This window comes from Chanos chanos, chromosome 16 (assembly GCF_902362185.1).
Source record: "Chanos chanos chromosome 16, fChaCha1.1, whole genome shotgun sequence".
Taxonomy (NCBI): domain Eukaryota; kingdom Metazoa; phylum Chordata; class Actinopteri; order Gonorynchiformes; family Chanidae; genus Chanos; species Chanos chanos.
Genome location: NC_044510.1, coordinates 4,138,801 through 4,166,363, shown reverse-complemented (window position 1 = coordinate 4,166,363; position 27,563 = coordinate 4,138,801). Strand labels below are relative to the sequence as shown.

The following is a 27,563-nucleotide window of genomic DNA, read 5'->3' as shown; positions in this document are numbered from 1 at the left end:
CTGGACAGTGGAGCAGTGTCAGTTTCTCTCTGTGTCAAATACAGTCACACTGCCTGTTACTGTAGCTCCTGTTGATTAGTAAGAGTGGATCCAAGTGTGTTAATGACTAAACACACTCAGGTGTGTTTCCACAGCCAGCTGCTGGAGAACAGACTGTGGAGATGAGCTCATTTCTGACAGAATGTTAAAAGGTCAAAATCTGTAATAGAAAAACAACATCATTACACATAGCATCTGTCTGGACCATCTGTGTTAAATGCTGTATCTATTAGTTAGTCCTACTAATCTGTAAGAGAAGAACAACACTGTTATTTATTATATCTGTCTCAACATCTACAGCTCTTCCATACCAGCATTTTCATTTGAACATACCACACACTTCATCTGATGTCTTCACCAATATATATACTAGGAATGGAGTGTTTAATAATCAGATTTTTCAAACAACAGTTCCATATTTATCAAATGCTGCTGAAATTATGAACCTGAATATTGTTATTGTCTAAGAGTATCTTTGTCTGTATGAACAGATGATAACTTCAGATAATTTCAGTGAGTCATTTCTGCCACACTTGTGTGTTTGTGTGTGTGTGTGTGTATTGAATGAAAATGTGGAGTTAAAAAACATGAGGTATTTGGACAGTAACAAACTCACAGTACAAATCTCAGTAAATATTTAAAGAACCTGTTCTCCTGTAGTGACTATAAAATTCTGTTCACTACATTCTGCTACATCATACTGGGTTATGTTTACTCACTCCAGTTTCTCCAGTTTACACTGTGGATCCTTCAGTAAAGCAGACAGACACGTCACTCCTGAGTCTCCTGGTTTATTCCCACTAAGATCCAGCTCTCTCAGGTGTGAGGGGTTTGATCTCAGAGCTGAAGCCAGAGCATCACAGCCTTCTCCTGTTATACTACAGTAACGCAAACTACAGAGAGAGAAGGGCGGGGGGGGGGGGGGGGGGTTAGGAGGGAAAGAGAAATGATGTCAGAATTACAAAGAGAGAGAGAGAGAGCGAGAGAGAGGTGGGAGGGTTGTTAGAAACTCTAAGCTTTTTGGTTGTCATGTAAACCTCATAGCTTGCAGTGGTAAAGTGAACAAGCCAAAAACTGAAAGGGACAAATACACACACGCAAACACAGACACACGCGCGCATACACACGCAAAAACACACGCACGCATACACACACACGTGTCAGAGATAACTCAGCTGTGCTGGATGATTGTTTCTCAAGGTGATGTGCTTCTTTCTCAATGCTTTTTTTCCCATACATGACCAATTGCTTTCATAACCTCCTCCTGAGAAATGCTATAGTCACATGCATCTCTGTGAACAAAACCATTTTTAATATTTAAAACAGCAAATGCTTATGGAATCTGTGAACATGAATCCTGCTAATATATAAGTATGTGTGTGTGTGTGTGTGTGTGTGTGTGTGTGTGTGTGTGTGTGTGTGTGTGTAATCAGAATGTGTGTGTAAAGACATTGCAGTTCAAAAAAATTTGGGGTTAATGGCCAAACTCACTTTAAAAATCTCAGTAAATCTTTAAAGAACCAGTACTCCTGTAGTGAATATAAAACTCTGTTCATTACATTTTGCTACATCATACTGGGTTATGATTACTCACTCCAGTTTCTCCAGTTTACACTGTGGATCCTCTAGTAAAGCAGACAGACACTTCACTCCTGATTGTCCTGGTTTATTCCATCTCAGATTCAAGTCTCTCAGGTGTGAGGGGTTTGATCTCAGAGCTGAAGCCAGAGCGGTACAGCCTTCCTCTGTTATACTACAGTAACACAGACTACAGAGAAAGAGAGGGGGGGGGGGGTTGTGAATGGGAGGGACAAAAGAGATGGTTAATAAAAATTATAATTTTTTTGGTTGTCATGTACACCTCATGGCATGCAGTGTTAAAGTCAACAAGCAAAAAATTACAATTACACTAGTACAATTACACACAAATACACACACACACACACACATACACACACACACACACACACGTGTCAGAGATAACTCTGCTGTGCTGGAATATTCTTTCTCAAGGTGATGTGCTTCTCTCTCAATGCTTCCCACGAAAACCTTCACTAAAACAGAGACAACTCTTCAGTTTACATTTTATATAACTCAGTGGTTATGTCCTCATTCCCTGGGCTTTTTTATTTTTTTAAATCACCAACTGCTTTCATAATCTCCTCCTGAGAAATGCTAAAATCACAAGCATCCCAACACCTTAGTGACATTACTTTACAGACGTTTATGAAAAGAGTGAATAAAACAATTTTTAATGTTTAAAACAGCAAATGCTTATGGAATCTGTGAACATGAATCCTGCTAATGTATAAGTATGTGTGTGTGTGTAATCAGAATGTGTGTGTAAAGACATTGCAGTTCAAAAAAATTTGGGGATAATGGCCAGTATCAAACTCACTTTAAAAATCTCAGTATATCTTTAAAGAACCAGTTCTCCTACAGTGACTATAAAACTCTGTTCATTACATTCTGCTACATCATACTGGGTTATGTTCACTCACTCCAGTTTCTCCAGTTTACACCGTGGATCCTTCAGTAAAGCAGACAGACACTTCACTCCTGAGTCTCCTAGATTATTCCCACTCAGATTCAGTTCTCTCAGGTGTGAGGGGTTTGATCTCAGAGCTGAAGCCAGAGCAGCACAGCCTTCCTCTGTTATACTGCTGCCACACAGACTACAGAGAGGGGCGGGGGGGCGGGGGGGATTGGGAGGACAAAAGAGATGACTGCTAGAAATTATAAGTTTTTGAGTTGTCATGTAAATCTAACGGCATGCAGTGTTAAAGTCAACAAGCAAAAAATTACACTAGTACAATTACACACAAATACACACACACACACACACACACACACACACACACACACACACACACACGTGTCAGAGATAACTCTGCTGTGCTGGATGATTTTTTCTCAATGCTTCCCATGAAAACCTTCACTAAAACAGAGACAACTCTTCAGTTTACATTTTATAGAACTCAGTGGTTCTGCCCCCATTCCTTGGGCTTTTTTCTTTTTTAAATCACTAACTGCTTTCATAATCTCCTCCTGAGAAATGCTAAAATGACAAGCATCTCTTTACTGACATTACTTTACAGACGTTTATGAAAAGAGTGAACAAAACCATTTTTAATATTTAAAACAGCAAATGCTTATGGAATCTGTGAACACGAATCTTGCTAATGTATAAGTGTGTGTGTGTGTAATCAGAATGTGTGTGTAAAGACATTGAATTTCAAAAAGAAAAAATCTAGGGTTATTGGGCAGTATGAAACTCAGTGTAAAAATCTTGGTAAATCTTTAAAGAACCTGTTCTCCTGTAGAGACTATAAAACTGTTCACTACATTCTGCTACATCATACTGGGTTATATTTACTCACTTCAGTTTCTCCAGTTTACACTGTGGATCCTTCAGTAAAGCAGACAGACACTTCACTCCTGATTCTCCTGGTTTATTCACACTCAGATTCAGCTCTCTCAGGTGTGAGGGGTTTGATCTCAGAGCTGAAGCCAGAGCAGCACAGTCTTCCTCTGTTATACTGCAGTCATACAGTCTACAGAGAGAAAGAGAGAGAGAGAGAGAGAGAGAGAGAGAGAGAGAGAGAGAGAGAGAGAAAAGGATGGGAGACAAAAAGTTTTTTGAGTTGTCATGTAAACCTCATGGCATGCAGTTTTAAGTGAACAAGCAAAAAAATTCACAGGTATAAACACACACACACACACACACACACATACACACAAACACGTGTCAGAGATAACTCTGCTGTGCTGGATGATTCTTTCTCAAGGTGATGTGTTTCTTTCTCAATGCTTCCCATGAAAACCTTCACTAAAACAGAGACAATTCTTCTATACACATTTTATATACATTATATACATTTCACAATATCTGAGTGCATAGAGATTGATATAAATATTAAAGCAAAAGATGGCTATTTCTCTGGGATCATTAAGGGTTTTATCTTCCACATGAAGTTACAAATTACAGGCTGACATATGCCTACTACAAGAAACTCATGTAACAGCAGCTGAATCTCAGAAGTTAAAAACCGCACAAGTAGTATATATCCTATACTTTCTGTCAAACTGTCAATCAAAATGATTGATGGCCCTCCTATGATTGATGACCCTCCCTCCCTCCATCTTTCCCTTTCCCGCCCTCTCAGGGTCGGTATGATTGACAGGGCACATGTGTGAGAAAACCGTTGTATTGCTACATGCGTGAGAGAATGTATGCTGAATATAACATAATATCCTAGTTGTACTGAATGATAGTGCACCAGTCCAACGCAGAGCAAAAAAACATACTTCCCATACCAGGAGTCGGTCCCACCAGAGGTTGAACAAAGGTCACCAGGGTGAAAGCCTGGAACCCTATCCACTAGACCATATTGGTCTATACTGGTTGGGTGGTTACACAGTTGATTCTTTATGTTTGGCAATGTATGAAAAAACATGGTCATGCGTTTAAGTCGGCATAGCGTGCTATCAGATTTGATCAAATATGAAGAAATATCTGGTCCGAAATACCGAGGTCTTATCGCACGTTTCAGTACAACTACAATATGATCAATGTAAAAACAATATTGACAGCTGGAATCGTGCCATTTGAAAGACGATTTGTTTTCTTGTTCTGATGAATCTCTGGCTTACTGCACCAGCCAGGACTTCTGCATGGGTGTCAGCAAAGCAGTGTTGTTTAAGAAAGAAAGAAAGAAAGAATGTTTCATGGTGTTGATGGGTCAAAAGTATAAGCATTCAGACCAATGTACTGTGCTTGAAAGATCTGATTGTCATATCTGTTACATGATTACAAATGATTACAAATGAAAATTACGTTGTTTTTTTTAAATCACCTTATGATGGTCTACAACAAAGTCTGCACAGCATGAAAGTTTCTTTTTTACTAAACGGAGTCACATCCTTCCTTGTTCCCTTCCTTCCCTGTCTGTTCGATCTGGGCTCTAGTCACCGGTTGATGAGAGCTCTGTCTGTTCTCTTCGGAGGGCAACAACCTCACAGACTCTCTGATTGGTAACAGATGGTCTCTGTGAAGAGTTCGTATACCTCCCATACCCCGTTCTGGTTTCAGTCGGTACACTGGTAAGTCTGGGAACTTTTCCACCACAATATATGGTACAGAATTCCACCTGTCCTGTAACTTGTGTTTGCCAGTCAAACCAAGATTCTTTATCAATACCCTATCTCCTTCTTCCAGAGTATGGTGTCTCACTCTCTTATCAAATAGTCTCTTATTCCTCTCATGATTCTTCTGTGAAGCTTCAGAGGCCAGTCTATATGCATTTTGTAGGTCTCTCTTCATGTTCTCTACATACTGCTGGTACTTCACCTCTTCTTTCCCATCAGCAGAAGTGCTAAAGCAGACATCAACTGGCAGACGGGCTTCTCTTCCAAACATAAGAAGATAAGGCGAATAGCCAGTAGCCTCATTCTTTGTACAATTATACGCGTGGACCAATTGGCTAATGTTCTGACTCCACTGTGACCGTTTGGCAGGATCCAGAGTCCCTAACATGGACAATAATGTCCGATTGAATCGTTCTGGCTGTGCATCACCTTGCGGGTGGTAGGGCGATGTTCGAGACTTGCGGATTCCCAGCATCCCTAGAAGTTCCTTTATAAGGCGACTTTCGAAGTCTCGTCCCTGATCTGAATGGATACGTGAAGGTAATCCATAATGAACAAAGAATTTTTCAAACAAGGTCTTGGCTACAGTCAGGGCTCTCTGATCTCTGCATGGGAAGGCTTGGTTATACCGAGTAAAATGATCCGTTATGACCAACACATTTGTAATCCCTTTAGAGTCAGGCTCAATAGACAGGAAGTCTATACATACCAAATCTAGGGGTCCATCACTCTTGATTTGACTCAAAGGAGCAGCTCGTTGTGGAAGTGATTTTCTAGTGATACACCTTCCACAGTTCTTAACATAATTCTCAATCTCAGTAGTCATTCTGGGCCAATAAAATCTATCTTTTAGGAGCTTGGTTGTTCGTTCAACTCCAAGGTGCCCAGAGTCATCATGGAGGGACCTCATGACCATCTGACGGTACTTTTCTGGTAAGACGAGCTGTTGTATCTCACCTCCAGATTGCCTCTTCACCATCCTATACAGGAGATGCCTCTTCACAACCAACTTAGGACCTTGTCTTTGCAGTAACACCATACTTGGGTCTTGACTCTTAGCCATGGACAGCAACTGGCCAGTCTCCACTGCTTTTTTCACTATACCAATGACTGGATCTTGTTCTTGAGCTTCTCTCAAGTCATGGTGGCTCAGCTGTTCCAACTGACTCATTTCTAACTGTGTTGGACAAACATAGACATCTGGAACACTATGATCAGGGGCTCCTAACTGGTCAATAAGTCGTCTGTCCGGTTCTGCTCTCTTCAATGGGACAGCTATCTGGCAAATGGCTTTAACCCCAGGGGAAGGTATCTCTGTCCAATCAGGCGACATATCAGTAGTAGGCAAATGACGTGACAGCAAGTCAGCGTCAACATTCTGTCGCCCTGGACGATACTGGATATTGAAATCATAAGTGGCAAGGGCTGACAGCCACCTATGACCGGTTGCATTCAGTTTGGCACTAGTCAGGATGTAAGTGAGCGGATTATTATCCGTTCTCACCGTAAACTTTGCTCCATACAGGTAATCGTGAAACTTATCCACGACCGCCCATTTCAATGCCAGAAATTCCAATTGATGAATGGGATAGCGCTGCTCTGGGGAACTTAGCTTGCAGCTCGCAAACGCAACGGGCCTCAGACCCTCAGTGTGTTCTTGATAGAGAACAGCACCTAAGCCATTCAAACTAGCATCTCCATGGAGCACATAGGGCTTTGAGGGGTCAGCGAACGCCAACACTGGGGCATGTGTGAGGCAATAAATGATGTTGTGAAATGCCTTGGTACACTCCTTGTCCCAGCGCTCCCCAAAAGGCTCTCCTTCTTTGAAATAGGACTTCTGCTCCTCTCGATTAACCTTACGTCCATTCTTAACTGGACGGTGACCCCTTGTAAGCTCTGTGAGTGGTCGGACTATAGCAGAATAGTTCTTGATAAAATGCCGGTAGTAGCCACAGAATCCTAGGAATGATCTTAAAGATTTGAGGTCAGTGGGCATCTTCCAATTATTAACCACACTCACTTTCTCTGGATCTGTGGCTATTCCTGATGCGGACACAATATGTCCAACATAGTTCACTTGTGGCTGACACAACTGGCACTTATCCAGGGATATTTTCAGGCCACACTCTTCCAGTCTGTCAAGGACTTTCAGCAGTCTTTCTTCATGCTCCTCTAGGGTACGGCCGAATACTATGATGTCATGAAGATAGACAATGACCTGGAGTAGATGCATGTCCCCCACGGCTCTCTCCATCAGCCACTGAAACGTTGCTGGGGCTCCTGTGATTCCCTGCGGCATCCGCTCAAACTGATAGAATCCTAAAGGGCATATAAAGGCAGTTTTTTCTTTATCTTCGTCAGCCATGGGAATCTGGTAGTACCCACTCCGTAGGTCCAAGACAGAGAACCATTTACTGCCAGAGAGACAATCTAAAGCATCGTCAGTCCATGGAGTGGTGTACTGATCAGGGATTGTTCTACTGTTCAAAGTGCGGTAATCAACACACATGCGCACACCACCGTTTTTCTTCCTGACAATCACTATGGGCGACGCATAAGGACTCCTTGACTCCTTGATGATGCCTGCTGCCAACAGGTCTTTCAAGTGGCGGCGCACGTCATCTATGTCCGCAGGGGCTATGCGCCTGGATTGTTCTCTGAATGGTCTGGGGTCACTCAGTCTAATGTGGTGCTCCACCCCCTTAGCAAGCCCTACATCCCATTCATCTAATGAGAACACATTGCCCCTTTCAGACAGCTTCTGGCGCAATCTCTTTTCCCAGGCCTCTGGAATGGGAGAGTTACCAAAATCAAATAATTGTTCATCAATGACCTTAGATGAAGATTCAGGTCTCTGCGCAGTAGTAACGGTGTCAGTAGGATACACATGGGCAATGACTGTACCAGCCAACATGGTGGCTTCTCTCAAAGTCTCCTTTTTTATCAGTACTTGGAAGCTATTGACATTCAGTGCTGAAGATGGTAACACCACAGGCTGAATGAGCACTCCAGCAGGTAATGCCAAAGAAGGTGGAGATTCAACCATAACAATGTCTTTTTTCAAGGGCTTCTGACATTCAACCTTGCAGATGGCAGATCTATCACCTGCAGCAGGAACAACTAAAGGGCCTGGGCCCATCCACCTGACATCACCAATGGGCTCATCCAGGTCCATCTCTTGAGTATGTGGAAGTCTCACCTTTGGTGTCTGTGGTAAGACTCTCAAAGAGTGCGCTTGCTCTGAAACATCAGTGTCTTTGCACAGAGCTGCTAACCTTTGGAACAAACTGGCATTCGATCCAATAATGACAGGGACATGGTCTGGACCATTAGGCTCAGGACACACTAAGGCTAGCACTGAAACAGACCCACACACTCCTGTGAGTGTGGCTGGAAATTCCATATCTACTACGATATAACCCTGGTAAGGGTAGCTGGAAGAACTCAAACCCCATATCGCTAGTCCAGTGATAGGGTGAATAGGTACCTTCGGTAAGTATTTCTTGTACCACGTATCAAATATTATGGTTACCTGAGATCCACTGTCCAATAAAGCATTGCATGAGTGGCCATTTACCTTGACAGAAATAGTGGAGGCAGGACCTACCAGGCCACTAGGGAGATTTCTTGGTACAACTGCACTAACATGGCCTTTTTTAGAAAAACAGGTATCATCTGCGTTCTCAGACTGGGTTTGACTTCGCTAAGTTTTCCCACTCTTGACCCTCCTTAGCGAACGGATGAGCTTCCAAATCACCTGTGAGGGGTTCTCTGGATCTTGACACCTGCTCGCAATGTGTCCATCACCTCCGCAACGATAACAAAAATAATCATCATTGCTCACAGAAGGCCTACCTCTCTCAGTGGAACGCATGGTGTGCTGCTGAGTTGGATTTGTCCTTGGCAATGAACTATGTTCTACACTCATAACAGTCAACTGGTGTTGCAGTTGCCGAACTTGCTTCTTCAACTCCTGCACATCAGGGTCTGGTAGAGCCTCAGCACTCTTAGGGGAACACTTCACTTTAGGTTCTGGGGCTTTGGGCACTGCCGGCGGGTTACGTGACCCTTCTAGTCTGGCACGCAGCTCTTTAACCTCAGTTCTTAGCTCTTGGATCTCAGTTTGGCTCGGCTGTAAAGAATCTTGAGGGAGCACAGGCTTCACAGTGGCATTCAGCTTGCGCCTTATGGCCTCATTTTCCTCTTCCACACGGATCTCATTCAGGAGACTTAAGAAAGTGGGCGGCGATTCTTTTCTTTCTCTCAACCTTAACTGAAGCAGCATCATGTCAGACTCTACAGCCCCTCTGATGAGCTGCTCGACCCTTGCTCTATCCACTTGCCCAGGTGGCAATCCTCCCTTCTGTACTACTTTTGTCAATGACCTCTCCATTCGACGGAGAAACTCTGATAGAGCTTCACCAGGATTTTGACGAAGAAGTCGGAAAGCGAAGTACAAATCTTCACCGGATTCAGATGTCCCGAATGCACTTTCCATTGCTAGTAGATACTCTGCTGCACTAGCAGCATTACTAGACAGTCTAACAGCCTTGACAATCTCTAGGGCAGGACCCTTCAGACTTTCAACTATACGCTTACGCTTTTCCTTTTCAGTACATTCACATTCTGCAATCATCAATTTAGCCTGTTCCATCCAATTCTCCATTGTTTCCTCTCCAGGCGGAGTAGGAACAACACCCGAGAAAACACGCAGACGCCTGTAAGCTGTGCCTTCACTGGAATGTTTTGTCGTCTTTTCTAGCAGTTCTCCAACTGCACGTATAACTGATTCAGGAGAGCTACCCGAAAGAGGGGAAAGCAGAGCCTGTACATCAGTCATAGATTTGCCTTCACTCTGGAGAAGTCTGGAAAGTTTTGCAGCAAAGCCATCAGAGGCAGGCTCAGTTTCTCTGACAACCACAATCTTCCATGCCTCCTCACTATCCATAGGCAACACCTCAGGGGGAACACAAGTCGGATCTATCTTCTCACGACATTCACATAGCACCAACAAACTTGTTGCAGTTGGGCCTATCTTTGTATCTCTGACACGTACTCTGCCCAAGACTTTTACAGTTTGAACCCTGTCTTCAATACAGGCTACCTCAACCTCAGCTGGAACACCAATCAGTAACAATGCATGGTCTGTATCAATCTGCGCCTCTTTGCACCAATTCACAAGTTCACCCTGTAAAACAGATCTACTTCCTAACGCCATACTCAGAGTTCAATATCAAAGCAACAACTAGAAACTAGAAACTTCTCTTTAACAGCTATAACTTCTTTAGAGGGGGGGATTAACAGTGGGAAATTATCCCAGCAGTGCCTCCATTTTGTGTAACGCCCCTAGACCATATGCTTGATACTAAAAGGCAGTATTCGAGAATTACAACGTTGTTCACGTTATATAGTTATACTTCACAAACTCAGGCTCTGACTCGCAGTCGCGCTCCTGCTCTCTCTCTCTCTCTCTGCTCTATCGCTTGACCTCTGACGTCATCGGTATTAACTTTACTAATAATAAACTATATTTCTACACTGAAATAACAAAAATACCAGGCATTTTATACATTCACACAACATATGAAATCACTACATCAGAACAAATATTAATAAGAACTTGGAACACATATACATACACACATGCAATACATATCCCAGAATTCCCATCAATGACCCAAACGAATTTTCCAGACAATTACATAATCTAAACTTATTGCTAATTTATTCATGAACTCTCTTTATGAAAATGAATTAACTAGTTCTAATGAATAACTAAGAACTATATCAACTTTAAATTACCTACTAATTAACTAACATTAATGTATCAAAAATACATTTTCCTCACCGCGCTACACACTGTTGCAACGTCTTTCTTTTTTTTTATAATTATTAATTTGATTTTATTTTTTTATTTTTTATTTTTCAGACTTACTATGAAACATGTTCTGTACTTGGCTGTATTGTGTATTTTAACATTTGTTAATAAATGGAACTTTGACAGGAATATTTTACATGTCTTGTTTTTATTTTGCATCATCGTAGCGCATTACAGTTTGTTTGTAAACATTTTCCCGATTTGTACATGCTGAACACAGTTAAACATATTAGAAATACACGCACAAGGCTGTAAGTTTCTCACAAATAGCGATACCATGTTATCGTTTTTAATCAAATTATCAGAATATTTTGACATCACACTTTCATAGTCCAATCCTCTTGACATGTGATAACGGGAAAAAAACACAATGTTCACCACATGTGGTCGACCTAAAATCTTGAACCTGCTTGTTTGAGAATTTGAGTCTCGTGCATGTAGACCTTAAAAACTTATAGATGGATGGAGGAAACAGCTTGTGGCTGGGTTTGTTTCCGAAACTGTCAAAGAGGCACCCCACACAATCCTCACTGATGTAGACGGCTAACCAGTGTTCACCGGGGAGATCCGAACTGTCCGTGTTGATTATTAGGGATTGTTATAAAGGCCTTTACCCCCATTCGTTAATGGTATGCCCCATTTCTCGTATGGTACGAGCCATTTGCATACCCCCCAATAGGTCATGGTGACATCAGATGTTAATAGACTTGTTGTGTAAGGATGAGTTTGCAGTTCTCTAGTCGTCCTGTTGATATCAGTGTTTCCCCATGGTGTGCGTACATTTGAAAAGAAACCACACCTTTTATAGCTGTATTTTTACAGTGGAGTAGATACTCCATTATTTGAGAACTGTGTGGTGGTTGAACCCTCACAATAAAGGAATCAACCTTGACTTGGATGCAGTGATTCTGACCGATCACCTGTAGTGGGCTAGTTCTTGCGAACCCGGCACACAAGTTTTATTGGAGTAGCTCCTGACAGCCATTCCTTCAGTTCAGGATGAAGGTAATTTTTGTAGCTACAGGCCTATCTAGTAACTGATCACAAGCTAGCACACCAAGAAAATGCGTATTTGCAGAAATTTTATCCATAACAGATGTTAGTTGAACAGTATTCATTATGTCAGTAGTAATCCACCAGAATCTGTTTACGGTTGGACACTTCAATTATGCTATCAAATATGGCGTAAACTATCAAACTGATAGTGTGCGGGAGTGGTTGCCTGAAACGTGTTTCAAATCTTATATTTCCAGACTTAATTAAAGATAGATGCTGACCGCATTCTTCGTTGGGTGTAAGGTTAAATGCATAGAGTGTGTAATTGTTCAAAAAATCCTCTCTGTCAATGGCTAAAGCATGATTTTTCAGATGTCTTCCGGAGGCAAGAGCTAACTGGTAAAACTCACGCACAGCCGCCCCTGCCCAATACTCAGGTTGAAGTGGTTTAACTGGGAATTGCTGTCTATCTACATAGACGGCTAGAAATTTTAAATCATATTGTTTGAATGCAAACAGATTCTTATCGTAAGCACCAGTAAATGCATAATTGTCAGCAAAATCTATCACGACAGATTTGGGTAGCGTTCCTAAAAATACATTTTCTTGGTTAGAAACAAGTGTCCCGGCAGGTATTGAAATTTTTTTACATGCACTCTGTCAATAGGATATTTTGCAGTTGCTGTAAGTAGTGCCTTGGCATGACCCAACCTTATGGCTGGGGATACAGAAACTTTTTTTAACAAATAAGGATGCTGTATGAATGTTTATTTTGTATATCACGTTGTCATTGCGCATCAGACAGAATTCCCCCTTTGATCGGGTCAATCGTATTTTAATATCGACACCATTTAACATCAACTTTTCTTGAAAAAATATATCGCTATGTGTCAACAGCTCCACCATGTTGCTGGCGTTTGTAAATGCAGCTCTTTTTGTCAGTCCATGACTTTCGCCACCGGGGTCCATAATGTCCATATGCCCTGCAGTGTCTTTGTAAAAGAGTCCGGTGGAGAAATTCTAGGGTGTGTCGATCGTAGTTAATTAAACATTCTATGATACTGCGATACCGATATGTGTTTGAACTCTGTGAGATCAACCAAGCCAAATGACACATCGACCTGAGAAAAAATATTAACAGGGTAGTTTATCAAACCGACTGGAGCTCCATCGGCTATGTCTGTCCCATCGGGTCTTGTGATTTTGAGTCATATGTACAGTAGTGTGTTGTTCAGATCAATATAGTCTTCACCATTCCCCGAAATGAAAAATTCCAAAGGTGCGGTGTCGGATATTGCCGAAATTGGTGGTACTTCTACATATGTATTTTTTTTTCTGTCGTGTGTGTCAAGGGGACTATAAACAAATCCAATTCTGACTTAGAGCACTCCTCTGACATATCTTGTATTAGCGCCATGCTTAGAAGATGGAGTTAAAATCTCTTCCAGCAGATGCACGACTGCAGTGTTTACCTCGCGCCTTTCTTTTTGACACTGACACCTTCTTACGTTTTCCTTTGTTTTTCTTTGCACGAGGGTGTAACCTCTTACCAGGTGGTCTTTTCACAGATTTGTGGGGCATCACCAACAGATCGGAGCTATCCTGGTCGCTGGTGTTGTTTACCTGGTTTAGGACATTACCGACTACTTCACTAACAATATTTTTAGCAGGGGACTTAAGATGCGGTTTAGCAATACTGAACCCTTTTTTAAGTAGGGGCGCAGCCAATATAAAAAGTCCTCGAAAAATACCACCAGTTCCCATACCATACATTGTAGGGCTACCTGCATAGCCAGGCAACAGGCCCCATCCTGATTTTGATAATAAGTAACATAAGGCTGTAGATCCTGAGCGTAAGGGTTAAATGGTTTCATCCTGTTAAAACTGAGCGCTCGTTTTACAGGTCCGAAGTCAAGCTTTGCAACCACTTGCTGGTCGCCGGTTCGACTCCCAGGCCCAACAGCCACGGCTGTGTGCCCTTGAATAAGGCACTTAACTCTAATGCTCTCCAGGCGCAGAGGAATGCTGCCCACTACTCCTGCGTCTGTTGTGTGTTCACTACTGGTGTGTAAGGATGGGTTAAATGCAGAGTCAAATTCACTGCTCACTGTTCACAGTGTGTGTGTGTGTGCAATCATGGAGATTTACTTTACTTACTTTACTTTACTCACTTTACAGTACTCAAAAGGAACGTTGATGTTTTGATCAGTCTTTACTTCTATAGCTATGTCACTGATATGCATTTCAGACACAGGTACGTAGTGCGCCCTCTCGTATCTAATAGTGACCGACTCATTGTTTCCCCCTGATATATGTACGCATCTCAACAGCGGGACGAAATAGTCACCCACAGCTTGATGCTCAATTATGTCAGTGTACACAAAAAGAGTGTAGAAGCCTCCGTATATGTCTGCGGTGTGCGGTGCATAAAATCTTTCCAACAGTCTTTCCGGCATCTTCTGTGTAATGGAATTAGAAAATAAAGTAAATACTTATCAATTTGTTATATGAATTTCATGAAGTTAAGCATAAAGAAATGGTGTTTAAGAGCCCCCTAGTGGTGTGTGATTTACTGCAGATTGTTTCGTTTTGGTCCCTCCGAGTTGCCGTACCCCAGTAGAAGTCTGCGATCATCACACATTGTTGTTTTTGGAAGAAATATAAGTTCTTTTATTTGCCTTCCAGATATGTTTCATGTATATAGTTTCTTTACATTTTTGTAACATGCTAGCGAGTGTCACCATCATTTCAGTGCTGTAATGGTGTGCAGACTGGTAATAGAGTGTTTGTGCGTTTCATACTCAAACTAGGAAAAAAAAAGGGTTTCTTCTGTATTCTGGAGTTAATTTTTGATAATTCGATGTAAAACTATGCGATCGGTAACAAGTAATGATTCTGGCATTGAATTTGTGTTGTTGTGGATTGAGTGGAGTGTATGATTGTTGTTGTCTTTAGGTGTGTGTGTGTGGAAAACGCCCAGTAGAAGAATTCTTCATGCTGCGGAATAAAACCAGGTAGAACAAGTCTTGTGTTTGCTCCCGTTTCTTGGAAGAGAAGAGATCCGTTACATCTGCACATCACCCGGGTCAAAAACACCTGTTGTATCGAACCCCAAAATTATTGCGAGTTTTCCAGAGAGTTTTTCATCGCTATATCACGTTTTATCTGTATGTAAATCTTGTTTTTCACAGCATCATAACCAAACTTTACATGGCATTTCACTAGGGTGATGTTCGGGTAATACCCTTGATGCAGAATGTATCTGATTGTCTTTTTAGAAGTTTTATCAGTGATGATAGAAGTGCCATCTTTCTCGCTAAAAGTCTCCCACGTTCTTGGATACTGGAATTCAATTAAACCAACCTGCCAATTGCCTTGTAGTATTATTGGCTTGGCTAGTTTGGTTCTGTACTTGGATATTTTGTTGTCGGAACCGACCAAGACGAATTGCTAGGTAACATTATGTAAAACCCGTCATCACATGGTCTGTGTCCACAGCAAATGAAACAAAGTGTACGGAAACACGTTTTTAAAAAGGTTTTTAAATATCAACCACGTCTTCTTCACGAACCCATCTGTTGAACTAAGAAGGCCATCCAAGCCATTTTGCCAGAACTATGCTCTTTTTACCCATCTTCTTTCTTTCTAAAATCTTCTCTACTTTGAAACTTTTATCCTTACCAACTTTTATTTTTGCAACTCTTCTTCATAAAAACATCCATCTATAATATCACCATCATAATCTTTCAGCTTGCAGATGGATGGTGTTCATGGAATGCACTCGGCTATGGTGAAAAATTTGCGCGTGCAGTTTGGAAACCCTCACTTTGGAAACCCTCACCAAATCTCCGGCCTTGTATTTAAACAGGACACTCTTGTCCTTAGTATCTTTCACACCATACAGAGTCTTAAATACGTTATTTTCGTTTTCTCTGGTGACCTCTACAGGTCTCATCTTAATCCTCCGATGATAACTGTTGTTGTAGGAGGTTCTTAAATCTTGCAAAACATTTATATATCGCTTAGAATTGACAGCCATTAGATACCTCCACATTCAACCCTTAATCGTCCTATTAAAACATTCAACAACGCTAGCTTTTAACTTGCTGCCTGTGGCGAAATGATGAATCCTGTATTTGATCATTACATCTTGAAAACGTTTGTTAAAAAATTCTTTTGGTCGATTTGCAACTTTTGAGGGACTCTGCCTTCCCTCAGTATGGATTCGAATGCCCTCGCTACCTCTAATCTCGTCTTGTTTTTTTAAAACATGTGCCCATGCGTATTTACTAAAAACATCTATACAAGTCAGCATAAATGTGAAGCTGTCATTTTCCTTCGAATATGCCGTCATATCCACTAAATCCGCTTGAAACTGCATGTCAACACCGTGCACTATCACTCTATTCCTCTTATAGTTAATACGAACAGGTTTGTGACATGTATAAGCATCTTCTCCAGCTAACCAATCAGAAACTTGTTTCTCAGAGATACGTACACCAGAATCACTGAACACTGCCTCTTTTAAAAGTCTTTTGCCGCCAAAAGAACCGGTGTTAGAGGGTGTATAGTAAACAGATTTCAATAGTTCTGTCATGATACCTAGTGACTGAATACCTAAACAAATAATGATATAAAATGTTTTGATTCAAACCTTTTATTTTACAACAGAATACAAACTCGTAAAGAATACAGGGGGAGGGGTATTTCAGAAAGTGGGTTTAGTGAAAACTCAGAGTTTGTTAACTCAGAGAAAGTAGTAAACCTCCTAATAGAAGAGCCCTAGGGCTATGTTTTGCTAGGTTGCCGCGAGTCAACCACTTCTTCCCTGCCAACAGTCCACCACGTCGAAACGGCCTTTTCACAGAGTTGAACAACAAGTTTTTTCCTGATTTCCCTCAGTTTCTCACAAATGTACGGTGATCTCTGCTCATGAGGTATTAGAAATCCGACTGATGCACAGATTGTAAGTTGCTTTGGCTAAAAGCGTCCGCCAAATAACGAAATTGTAAATTGTAAATTGTAAATTGCTATGTACCAGACATCACGTATCTTATAAATGACTCTCGACCTGCAGAGGATAGATCTTTGTTTCACCAAACTCTGCCTTGTTTCACCAATATTGCATTCTTTGTTTGGCTTAAGCTGTGTACATGTATGTATTTAACTTGTGTATCTAATTTGGTGCTGTTATCTGCTTGTTCACACCCGAAAACAGAACACACTAAAGCTCTCTGTATACATTGTCGTGCCAATGGTATGAGGAAAATCTGGTTAATGGTTCACTGTGAATATTAGACTTAATACTAATATCACTTTGCTGTAACCATAACCTTATTTCGGAACCTGAACCCAGTGAAATTACTGATATTCTGAAAAACTCTATTTATAGCTCAGCGCTCTGAACACTGAACCTAGAAATTATTTAGAATAACTCTTCATTAGCCGTACATATAATAAATAACAGCATTAAAGTAGCAGGTACAATAATACTCTTTGAATTCAATACTTCTAGCTAACTAAGTTCCTGGATCACCACATTCAATAACTAGGAAATAACCTATCACGTACTCAAAGAGCAGGAATACGAACATACAAATTTATTACAACGATCAAATTCAAACGGTACAGAATGAATCTAATGTTGAATAAATTGGAAATCAGGTGGAATTAAGGCACATCCGCTATACACACACATACAACAGCATCTAAACTACTAACAAGAAGATGAACAACTAACGGTAGACAATAACAATATCCTCGTTACCTAAAGCATGTATGAATGAACAACTACGCGAGCATGAGGCATTACTCACGAAGAGGCACGCTTAACCTAAAGAACTACCTGAGTGATGTTCCAGTGGAGTTACTTACACACAAAAAGGGGTTGTGAGGAAGAGAGAGAAAAGGGATGAGGAAGAAGAAGAGCAGGCCCAGTCACGTTCAGGTATGAGAGACTGGAGTTACCGAGGTTGGCAGAAGGAGACCGTGAGCGAGACTTCGTGTCGGTGCCAGGAAAGTCTTTTAGCGTCGCGGATCTTCCGTAGCGCTGAGCCTGGACCGATTCTTCATGGAGTAATGCAGATGGGACCTGTGACATGGTCTAAATTCCATTCTCACAGGGAAACTAACCTCCTGAGGTGATCTAGTCTCCCTCGCAATTAAACGTTATCAGCACTTGACCAAATGGTTTGGGGGTTGCTGCGCTAAAACATCCAGCCTGGCGTTTGTTAGGTGTTACTGCAAGTGGTTTCTACTTTGGTATGCATTGGTCCTACACGCAGGGAGGTCTGGGCCATAAAAGAGAGAACTGGGATCAAAGGGGATAGGGATAGAGAGGCAGAGTGAGAGTGATAGAAATAGATAAGGAAGGGTGAAAAAAAGAGGGAGTTTACACAACTGCAAATTTAATTACTAAGGAACACTTAAGGTTAACAAATGTCCTTTTCTTTCTGAAAGCTGCACAGTGTCTGCCCGACAACATATTGGTTGTACATACATACCTACACACTTACACACACTCCATGCTCTAAAGAAACTTCTTGTCTTGCATTCTAACTGGATGTGCCATAGAGGCCACATACTCCCTGTGAACCACATACAGTCCTTCACACACACATCATAACACCCACCACATATGAATACAGCACTCCTCTCGATACTGCTGAAGCCTGACAAAGACCCAACTCTATGTTCCAGCTACACCTCCCTATCACTCATCGGTACCAATCTCAAAATGATCAGTAAAGCACTAGCCATCAGAATTGAAATAGTAACCCCATCACTTATCCACTCAGACCAGATTTATCAGATTTATCAGAGGAAGAGACTCAACAAATAACGTGCAGATTATTCAGTTTAATCAGTACATCCCAAAAAGGTAATACAAAAACAATACTTGTTTTGTTAGATGCAGAAAAGGCATTTAATAAAGTGAAATGGAAATTTCTATTCAAAACACTTCAGAAATTTGGACTCGGGGAATCGTTTATTCAATGGATAAAAACACTATAATTCATCAATGGCCACAGTTTCTGCTAACGGACTAATAGAGGTTCATTCTAAACAGAGGGACCAGGCAAGGATGCCCACTGTCATCATCACTTTTCGCCCTGTTCATTGAGCCTCTAGCCACTGCAGTACGCCAAAATAACATCAGAGGAATCCAATCCTCCAGCAAACACCACAAAATCAGCCTTTATGCAGACAATATACTGCTTTACCTACAAGACCCATCAAACTCCCTGCAAGAAGCCATGAAGCTCATCAGTTCATTTTCTGAAATATCAGACTATACTGTAAACTGGACAAAATCAACAATTTTACCCATCTGTGGCGCTGACTCATTCGCTATGGCTAAAAACACACCTCTCACCTCCTCAGGTAATATAAAATATCTAGGCATAAATATCTCTGCCAAGCTGTCAGTTATTTCACCTTAACTGCACTCCACTATTAAAATCAATTGAAAATGACTTAAACCATTGGACAAATGTACCTCTCTCTCTAATTGGCAGAATAGCAACCGTAAAAATGACCATACTACCTAAAGTGAACTACCTCTTCAAAATGACCCCAACTCAACCCACTACTAACTGGTTTAATTCACTCAACTCCATAACAACTAAATTCTACTGGAAAAATAAACCACCCCGGTTTAAACTAGCAACTTTACAGAAACAAATATCTCAAGAAGGACTGGAAGCACCAAACTTCTACTATTAATACCTGGGTATTCAATTACTTATTTACTTACTGAATCCTCTTTGTTATGTCCTAAGACATATTTATCTATTTATTTCGCGTTTGTTTTGTTTACTGTTGTCTGGGAGTTGTATGTTTGTTGCTGTTGTACTGTGTTGTGTTGCATTCTCTCTCTATTTCTCTCTGCTCCTCCCTCTTTCCTGTCAACAGGTCTTTAAGCTCCATGGAAACAGGGGAGGGCCTATTTGTCAACCCTTACTCCCACTGGCTGAGAGAAAACGAGGCCAGGGGATATAAACCAGCAGATATAAATATTCAAACCCAACTGTTTGGCAAATCTGTTAGTCCTCTCTGTTTTCTCTTGCAGGTGAGTGTGATTTGTGGATAGAATAGCCAGGTCATCAGCTTAATCAAGGTCTTCTAGCTGGGTAAAGAGAGTCCACTGGATGCCTCTGGGCTTGTCTGAAGTGGTCTTTTGCATGGTCCAGTCAATGGCTATCAGGGGGGAGCCAATCAGTAAGGTTGCCATTTACGATGACACTACACTCAAATTGATTGTAAAACATCTTCATCAATGTGGTCATCTTTAGGGGAACTCCATGTGATTGCACGATCTTCCACAGGGTGTCTGGAAGTCGATGAAGTTGATGAGTACTGGATTGTTCCACTCCAGGCATTGCTCAATGATGTTCCTTAGAGCAAAGATCTGGTCTGTGCACCCTCTTCCTCTGCTGAAGCCTGCCTGTTCCCGCCTCAGTTTGGTGTCAATTCTGCCCAACAAAACTCTGCAAAAGACCTTGGATGGTATGGACAGCAATGTGATGCCTTGTCAGTTGTTGCAATTTTGTAGATTGCCTTTCTGAATTTTGCCAATCAGACTTTGGCCCAGTCCTCAGGAATGACATTTCTGTCCCAGATGTTTCTGAACAGGTCTGTGAGAACCTTGACCGAGGTGTTGAGGTCAGCATTCAGCATCTTGGCATGAATGGAGTCAATACCTGCAGCTTTTCCATTCTTTGTTGCTTTAATGGCATTCTCGACTTCTGTTTCAGTTGGGGGGCTGGTGTTGATGTTGAGTATGTTATCTGCAGGTGTGGGGTTAGCAGGATGTTCTGGTTCAGGGCAGTCGATGTTTTCACAAAAATGCTGCGCCCATCTCGCTGCCTGTTCAGCCTCTGTTAAGAGAGTCTTATCTTTTACAGGAACAGACTGGCTGATATTCTTGCCACAGAGTTGTTTGGTGAGTATGTGTACAACGCTAATTTCGCCTCTAGCAGCGGCCTGATCTGCTTTGCAGGCAAGCATCTCAACAAAGGCCCTTTTGTCATTCCTAGCACTCTTTTTGACCTGCTCATTCTTGGTCTTATAGGCTTTCTGGACTTGTTTTTGGAGCCTCAGTGACTTGGTGTTCAGCATCTTGGCCTTAAGTTGTTTTCTTTGTTCTATTTTCTGCCAAGTGCCAGGTGTCAGCCACTCCTTGTTCTTCTTTTCTCTGTAGCCCAGGACCTTGGTTGCTGTCTCAACATAGGTGTTCTTGATGGTTTCCCATTTGGTGTGAATATCAAGGTCCTCATCAGTTGAATCAGCCAGAGCACCAAAGCAATTTCTCAGCTCTAACACAAACTGTTTGCTGATATTCTGGCATTTCAGTTTGCCGATATCAAGTTGTCTCCTGCGTTGACCCTGCTGTTTTACTTTCCGGAGTTTCAGGTTGATGTTAGCTGTCACCAGATAGTGGTCACTGTTGACATCTGCACCACGACAAGCTCTAACATCTTGGAGAGACCTTCGCCGTTGATTAAGATGTGGTCGATCTGGTTGTAAGACCATCAGGTGACCTCCAAGTGAGTTTGTGGAGGTTCTTATGTGGGAAGATGGTGCCACCAACTTATACTAACACTTGGATTAAATGTAGGAAGTATAGTCACATTTCCACAATCTGAAGCTATCTCAGATCATTATCTTATCTCATGCAAAATGTTTCTTAGTAATAATATATGCACTTCGCCACGCTATCATAATAAACACATGTTTACGCCAGCTACTACACAGAACTATATCAATAATCTCCCAGAGTCATCAACTTTGATTGGAACACTGTCACACCCCGCAGAACTTGATCAGGCAACTGAATCTTTAGAGTTAACATTCCGCAACAATTTAGATAATGTGGCCCCACTTAAAAGGAAAATAATCAGGGAGAAAAAACTAGCTTCCTGGTATGATGAGCACACACCCCCCTTAAAACTTACCACTCGAAAATTAGAGCGTAAATGGCGCCAAACTAAATTGGTAGTATTCCAGTTAGCATGGAAGGAGAGCCTCCTGAGCTATAGAAAAGCTCTTCGTGCCGCTAGATCAATGTATCTCTCCACCCTAATAGAAAACAACAAAAATAATCCTAGATTTTTATTTAATATCGTATCAAAACTAACTGGGAATAAGAGCACCTCGGAAACAGGCACACCATCAATATTCAGTGGCAACGCATTCATGAATTTTTTCAACAGCAAAATTGAAAATATCAGGCAAACAATCCAGGCTATACATTTTAAACCAGATAAGTTGATCACTAACACTGTCGATAACAATATAACTATATCAGATCAGCGATTAGAATGTTTTACTCCCCTTCAGGCGACCGAATTAACCTCACTAATTTCTTCATCAAAATCACCAACTTCTATACTAGATCCCTTACCTACATGTTTCCTTAAGCAGATACTACCAGTAGTCATCGAACCGCCTCTAAAAATAATCAATTCCTCCCTTAGCACTCGCTATGTACCTAAATCTTTTAAACTAGCAGTTATCAAACCCATAATTAAAAAACCTGACCTTGACCCCTGTTCGTTGTCCAGCTACAGGCCAATATCTAACCTCCCCTTTATCTCCAAGATCCTAGAAAGGGCTGTAGCACAGCAGTTATGCTCATACTTACATTTCCTGGATGTTATTCTTATGTATCAGTCAGGATTTAGGCCTCATCACAGCACAGAGACAGCACTGGTTAAAGTTGCAAATGACTTATTACTGGCCTCTGATCAGGGTGGTGTCTCCTTACTTGTGTTGCTTGACCTCAGTGCAGCCTTTGACACCACTGATCATACCATTCTCCTTGATAGACTAGAAAATGTTGATGGAGTTAAGGGAACAGCCCTCTTATGGCTTAGGTCCTACTTGACCGATCGTTATCAGTTTGTTGATGTAAATGGTGAGTCCTCTGCACATACCGAGGTAAAGTTTGGAGTCCCACAAGGTTCTGTTTTAGGCCCACTGCTTTTCTCTTTATATATGCTACCTCTAGGTAATATTATTTGTAAACACGGTATTAGCTTCCACTGCTATGCTGATGACACACAGTTGTATGTCTCAGCGAAGCCGGACAAGAGACACCAACTTAACAAAATTGAGGAATGTCTAAAGGATATTAGGCACTGGATGTTTACTAACTTCCTCTCACTCAACTCTGGAAAAACAGAAGTACTTGTACTAGGATCACATGCAGCTAGGAGTAAGCTTTCCGATCACATAGTTACTCTGGATGGCCTTTCTCTTTCATCAGGTGCGGCAGTAAAAGACCTTGGTGTAATTATTGACCCCAGTCTTTCATTTGAAGCTCATGTAGATAATATTACCAGGATAGCCTTCTTTCATCTTAGAAATATTAACAGGATAAGAAATGCATTGTCATTTCAAGATGCTGAAAAATTGGTTCATGCTTTCATTACCTCTAGGTTAGACTATTGTAATGCCTTACTGTCTGGATGTTCTAATAGATGTATAAATAAGCTACAGTTAGTTCAGAATGCAGCAGCCAGAGTTCTTACTAGAACCAGAAGATATGATCACATCACCCCTATCTTATCCACACTGCACTGGCTCCCAGTCAAATCTCGTATTGATTATAAAATCTTACTATTAACCTATAGAGCATTAAATGGTCTTGCGCCACAGTACCTGCGCGAACTCCTGGTCTTTTATGATCCACCACGCCTACTTAGATCAAAAGGTGCAGGCCATTTGTCGGTACCTCGAGTTATGATGGCTACAGCAGGGGGCAGAGCCTTCTCTTACAGAGAACCACAGCTATGGAATAGCCTCCCAATTAATGTTCGAGACTCAGACACAGTCTCTATGTTTAAGTCAAGGCTGAAAACTTATCTGTTTAGCCAAGCCTTTTGCTAATAGCTCTTTACTAGGCAAAGGAGCAGATCTGGAGGGTTCTCGGGCATAGAATGTTTGGCGAACTGGGATGTTTGGATGCTGTCGCCCCCCTACTCTAACATGTTCACTCAGGTTTGTTGACTGTGGAGTGGGTGGCCGCCTTGTGTCCCAGAGTGCCCTCATGTCTGTATTACCTTCTAGCTCTCCCTTTTAACTATGCTGTACTAGCTAGTCTTGCTGGAGTCTCTGCCTGCACTCGGCACATGATGTATATTTACCTTAACCATTATGTGTAAATGAACATCTAACAATGTCTCTCTCTCTCTCTCTCTCTCTCTCTCTCTCTCTCTCTCTCTCTCTCTCTCTCTCTGTCAAGCCACACATGCTACTCCTGAGACACCAGTGATCCTGACTCCTCCCGCCCTGTGGACCGATCCATCCTGGTGTTATCATCTTTCATCCCCCGTCAGCCTCCTGTCTGCATCGCCATCCCCTTTGTTCATGCCCCAATTTACTTTTAATTGTAACTGCCCACGTGGTCAGCACCTATTGCACACCTGTCTGGCCAAGAAGGGGTCTCCTCTCTCTGTGGTCCTTCTCAAGATTTCTCCCATTTTCCCATTTCCCTTTTGGGTTTTTGGGGAGTTTTTTCTTGCCCGCCATGAGGATTAAGTCAGGGGGTGCCGTCATATTTTGATTTGACTGTTGTGGCCTGTAAAGCCCTTTGAGACTGTAAACAATGATATTGGGCTCTAAATAAACTTGAACTTGAACCAACTACACAGTTATTTTCAAGGCAAAAGTCAACAAGACGCTCACCATTGTTGTTCCTCACACCACAGCCGTGGCTCCCTATAGCTCTGTCACAGTTCTCATTATGGGTTCCAACCTTGGCGTTCATGTCACCCATGATCAGCAACATATCATGTTGAGGGACCTTGGAGACAGTTCGTTGTAACTCCTCATACCAGTCATCCTTGTCCTCTTTCTCGGCTTCATTTGTTGGAGCATAGCATTGTATGATCGTCAGTTTACAATGTTTTGAAGTGAAGCGAGCTCTGATCATTCTGTCACTTACAGGTTCCCATTCTACCAAGGTTTTTGCCTTTTCTTTGGAGACTATAAGATAATTAATTAGGATAAGTGGCTTAGATAATGAATAACTAGATTTGCTGATTCACAGGCACTTAAAGTGTTATATCTAGACAGGTGACTGCTTCCTAGATATACGTCTTCTACCACTCCCCACCTCTTCCTGGGAACCTAGCTTACATGTTGGTGGTGTGATTTGCAGTTTGGCTTGGCTGGTTGAGTCGCCGTGTCTCTTCATGAGCTGTCTTCCCAACAATTTTAAGGTATGAACCCTTACTGTTTTCCTGTACTGTATGTTCCTAGCGTGAGTCATCGGCGTTACATTTACCCCCGCTTCTTTTCTTTGTAGTGTTGTTGGCTCGTCTCTTTGCTGCAGATACAGAGTAGTATTGTTCAGCTTTGAGCCTCTGCTAAGGCAGCTTCACTTTTGTTTGACGTAGGCTCACTCATGTTATCTTGCCAACTTCATTTGGCTCCCATTTTGCTTTTAGCCTACATAACACTCTCTCTCTTGGTCTCTGGTCTTTTAAGTGTTTTCGAACCTGTGTGACCTTCTTGGGTTCAAAGGTGGTTAAACTTCTTAACAATTTCTTTTGGGTGAAAAAGCCCTAGGTGGTGTGGTCCAGTGTTTCTCAAACTCCGGTCCGCGGACTGGTGGCAGGGCGGGGCAAGGAAACTGCCATGTCCCAGCCCCCTTGACTGAACTTCTTGGTTTGAAAACTGTAACTGCCGGTCCACAGAGCCCTGCCGCTGCACCAGTCAAATAATGCTTGGTGCTTCAGTCACTCCCCAAGTGAAAATAGTAACATTTTATTCAAGAGCCTAGAATGTTAAGTGTCCCTGCCAGCATTTGACTGGTGCAGTGGGGGGTTTTGGAGACCGGCAGTTTCCTGTTGCGGACCCACGCTGGCATAGTTGACGCTGCAATTTCTTGAATAATTTTCAGAATAACTGTAAATTATTTGCTTTCCTCCAAACCTCCATTGCTTTATTCCCCTTGGCCAAATCACATAGAGACTTTCACAACTCATGTTTGAAAAGCATCCAATTTCAGCTCATTTTTATAGTTCACAAAAATGATTCAACTGTTTACACAGCAGTCAGAGAACATTATTACTGATACTGCTACTGAATATTACTGATCTCTGTTTTACACACACACACACACACACACACACCAGTCAAACTGAGGAGTGACACTTGTGTTTCTGAGATGAAGTCACAATATAGTCCTATGACATCACTCCAACAACACAGAGTCGAAAGTTTGACTTCACTTAGTTATTACAACAGCAATAGAAAAACTTCAGGAATGAAATTCTTATATTAAACATGATGTTTTGATTTATGGTTTAGTGGTACATAATCACTGTGGTGGATGGTATTTATTGATAGTTTTTGTGTGTGTGCATTTGTAATCAGAATGTGTGTAAAGAGATTAAAATTAAAAAACATTAGAGATTATTGGACAATATGGAACTTACTGTAAAACTCTCATCAAATCTTTAAAGAACCTGTTCTCCTGTAGTGAATATAAAACTCTATTCATTACATTGAACCACATCATACTGGGTTATGTTTACTCACTCCAGTTTCTCCAGTTTACACTGTGGATCCTCCAGTACAGCAGACAGACACTTCACTCCTGATTTTCCTGGTTTATTTCCACTCAGATTCAGCTCTCTCAGGTGTGAGGGGTTTGATCTCAGAGCTGAAGCCAGAGCAGCACAGCCTTTCTCTGTTATACTGCACTTACACAGACTACAGAGAGAGTGTGTGTGTGAGGGGGAGAGAGAGAGAGAGAGAAAGAGAGAGAGGGGTGGGGATGACTGTTAGAAATTCAAGTTTTTTGGTTATCATGTAAGCCTCAGAAAATGCAGTGCTAAAGTGAACAAGCCAAAAATTCAAAGGTACGCGTGCACACACACACACACACACACACACACACACACAAGCACACATGTCAGAGATAACTGCTGTGCTGGATGATTCTTTCTTAAGGTGATGTTCTTCTTTTTCAGTGCTTCCCATGAAAACCTTCACTAAAACAAAGACAACTCTTCAGTTTACATTTTATAGAACTCAGTGGTTATGCCCTCATTCCCTGGACTTTTTTATATCACCAGCTGTATTCATAACCTCCTGCTGAGACATGCTACAATTTCAAGCACCCCCTACATTTTAGTGACATTACTTTACAGACATTTATGAAAAGAGTTCATTGTAATTTCACAGTATCTGGGTGTACAGAGATTGATATAAATATGAGAGCAAAAGATGACTATTTCTCTGGGATCATTAAGGGTTTTGTCTTCCACATGAAGTAGCGTTTAAAGCATTGGCTTTCTTCCACCTGAAAAAGGAGGCTGAGTTTTGTTCACCTTCTTCAATCCATTTTTCCTTGTCAGGCAGCAACTAGAGAAGAGACTTTTTGCATTGCAATAGGAGTTACTAACTGTTTCACTAATTCTGAGATTAAATATCACACAGACTCCCCCCATGCCCCGCAGGTTCTCCCTTTCTCTCTCTCTCTCTC

The 27,563-nt window shown here is 41.7% G+C and overlaps 1 protein-coding gene across 1 annotated transcript in view; it reads right to left on the bottom strand.

Moving 5' to 3' along the window:
* The window catches only part of LOC115829713 (NACHT, LRR and PYD domains-containing protein 12-like), a 135,811-nt gene that overhangs the window by 76,539 nt on the left and 31,709 nt on the right, over positions 1–27,563 (bottom strand). Inside the window, exons 10-13 of the mRNA XM_030793881.1 lie at positions 26,615–26,788; positions 3,420–3,593; positions 1,634–1,807; positions 759–932 (exon numbers count right to left, since the gene is read on the bottom strand). Of these exons, the coding sequence (XP_030649741.1) occupies positions 759–932; positions 1,634–1,807; positions 3,420–3,593; positions 26,615–26,788 (696 nt within the window). The remainder of the gene's footprint in view (positions 1–758; positions 933–1,633; positions 1,808–3,419; positions 3,594–26,614; positions 26,789–27,563) is intronic.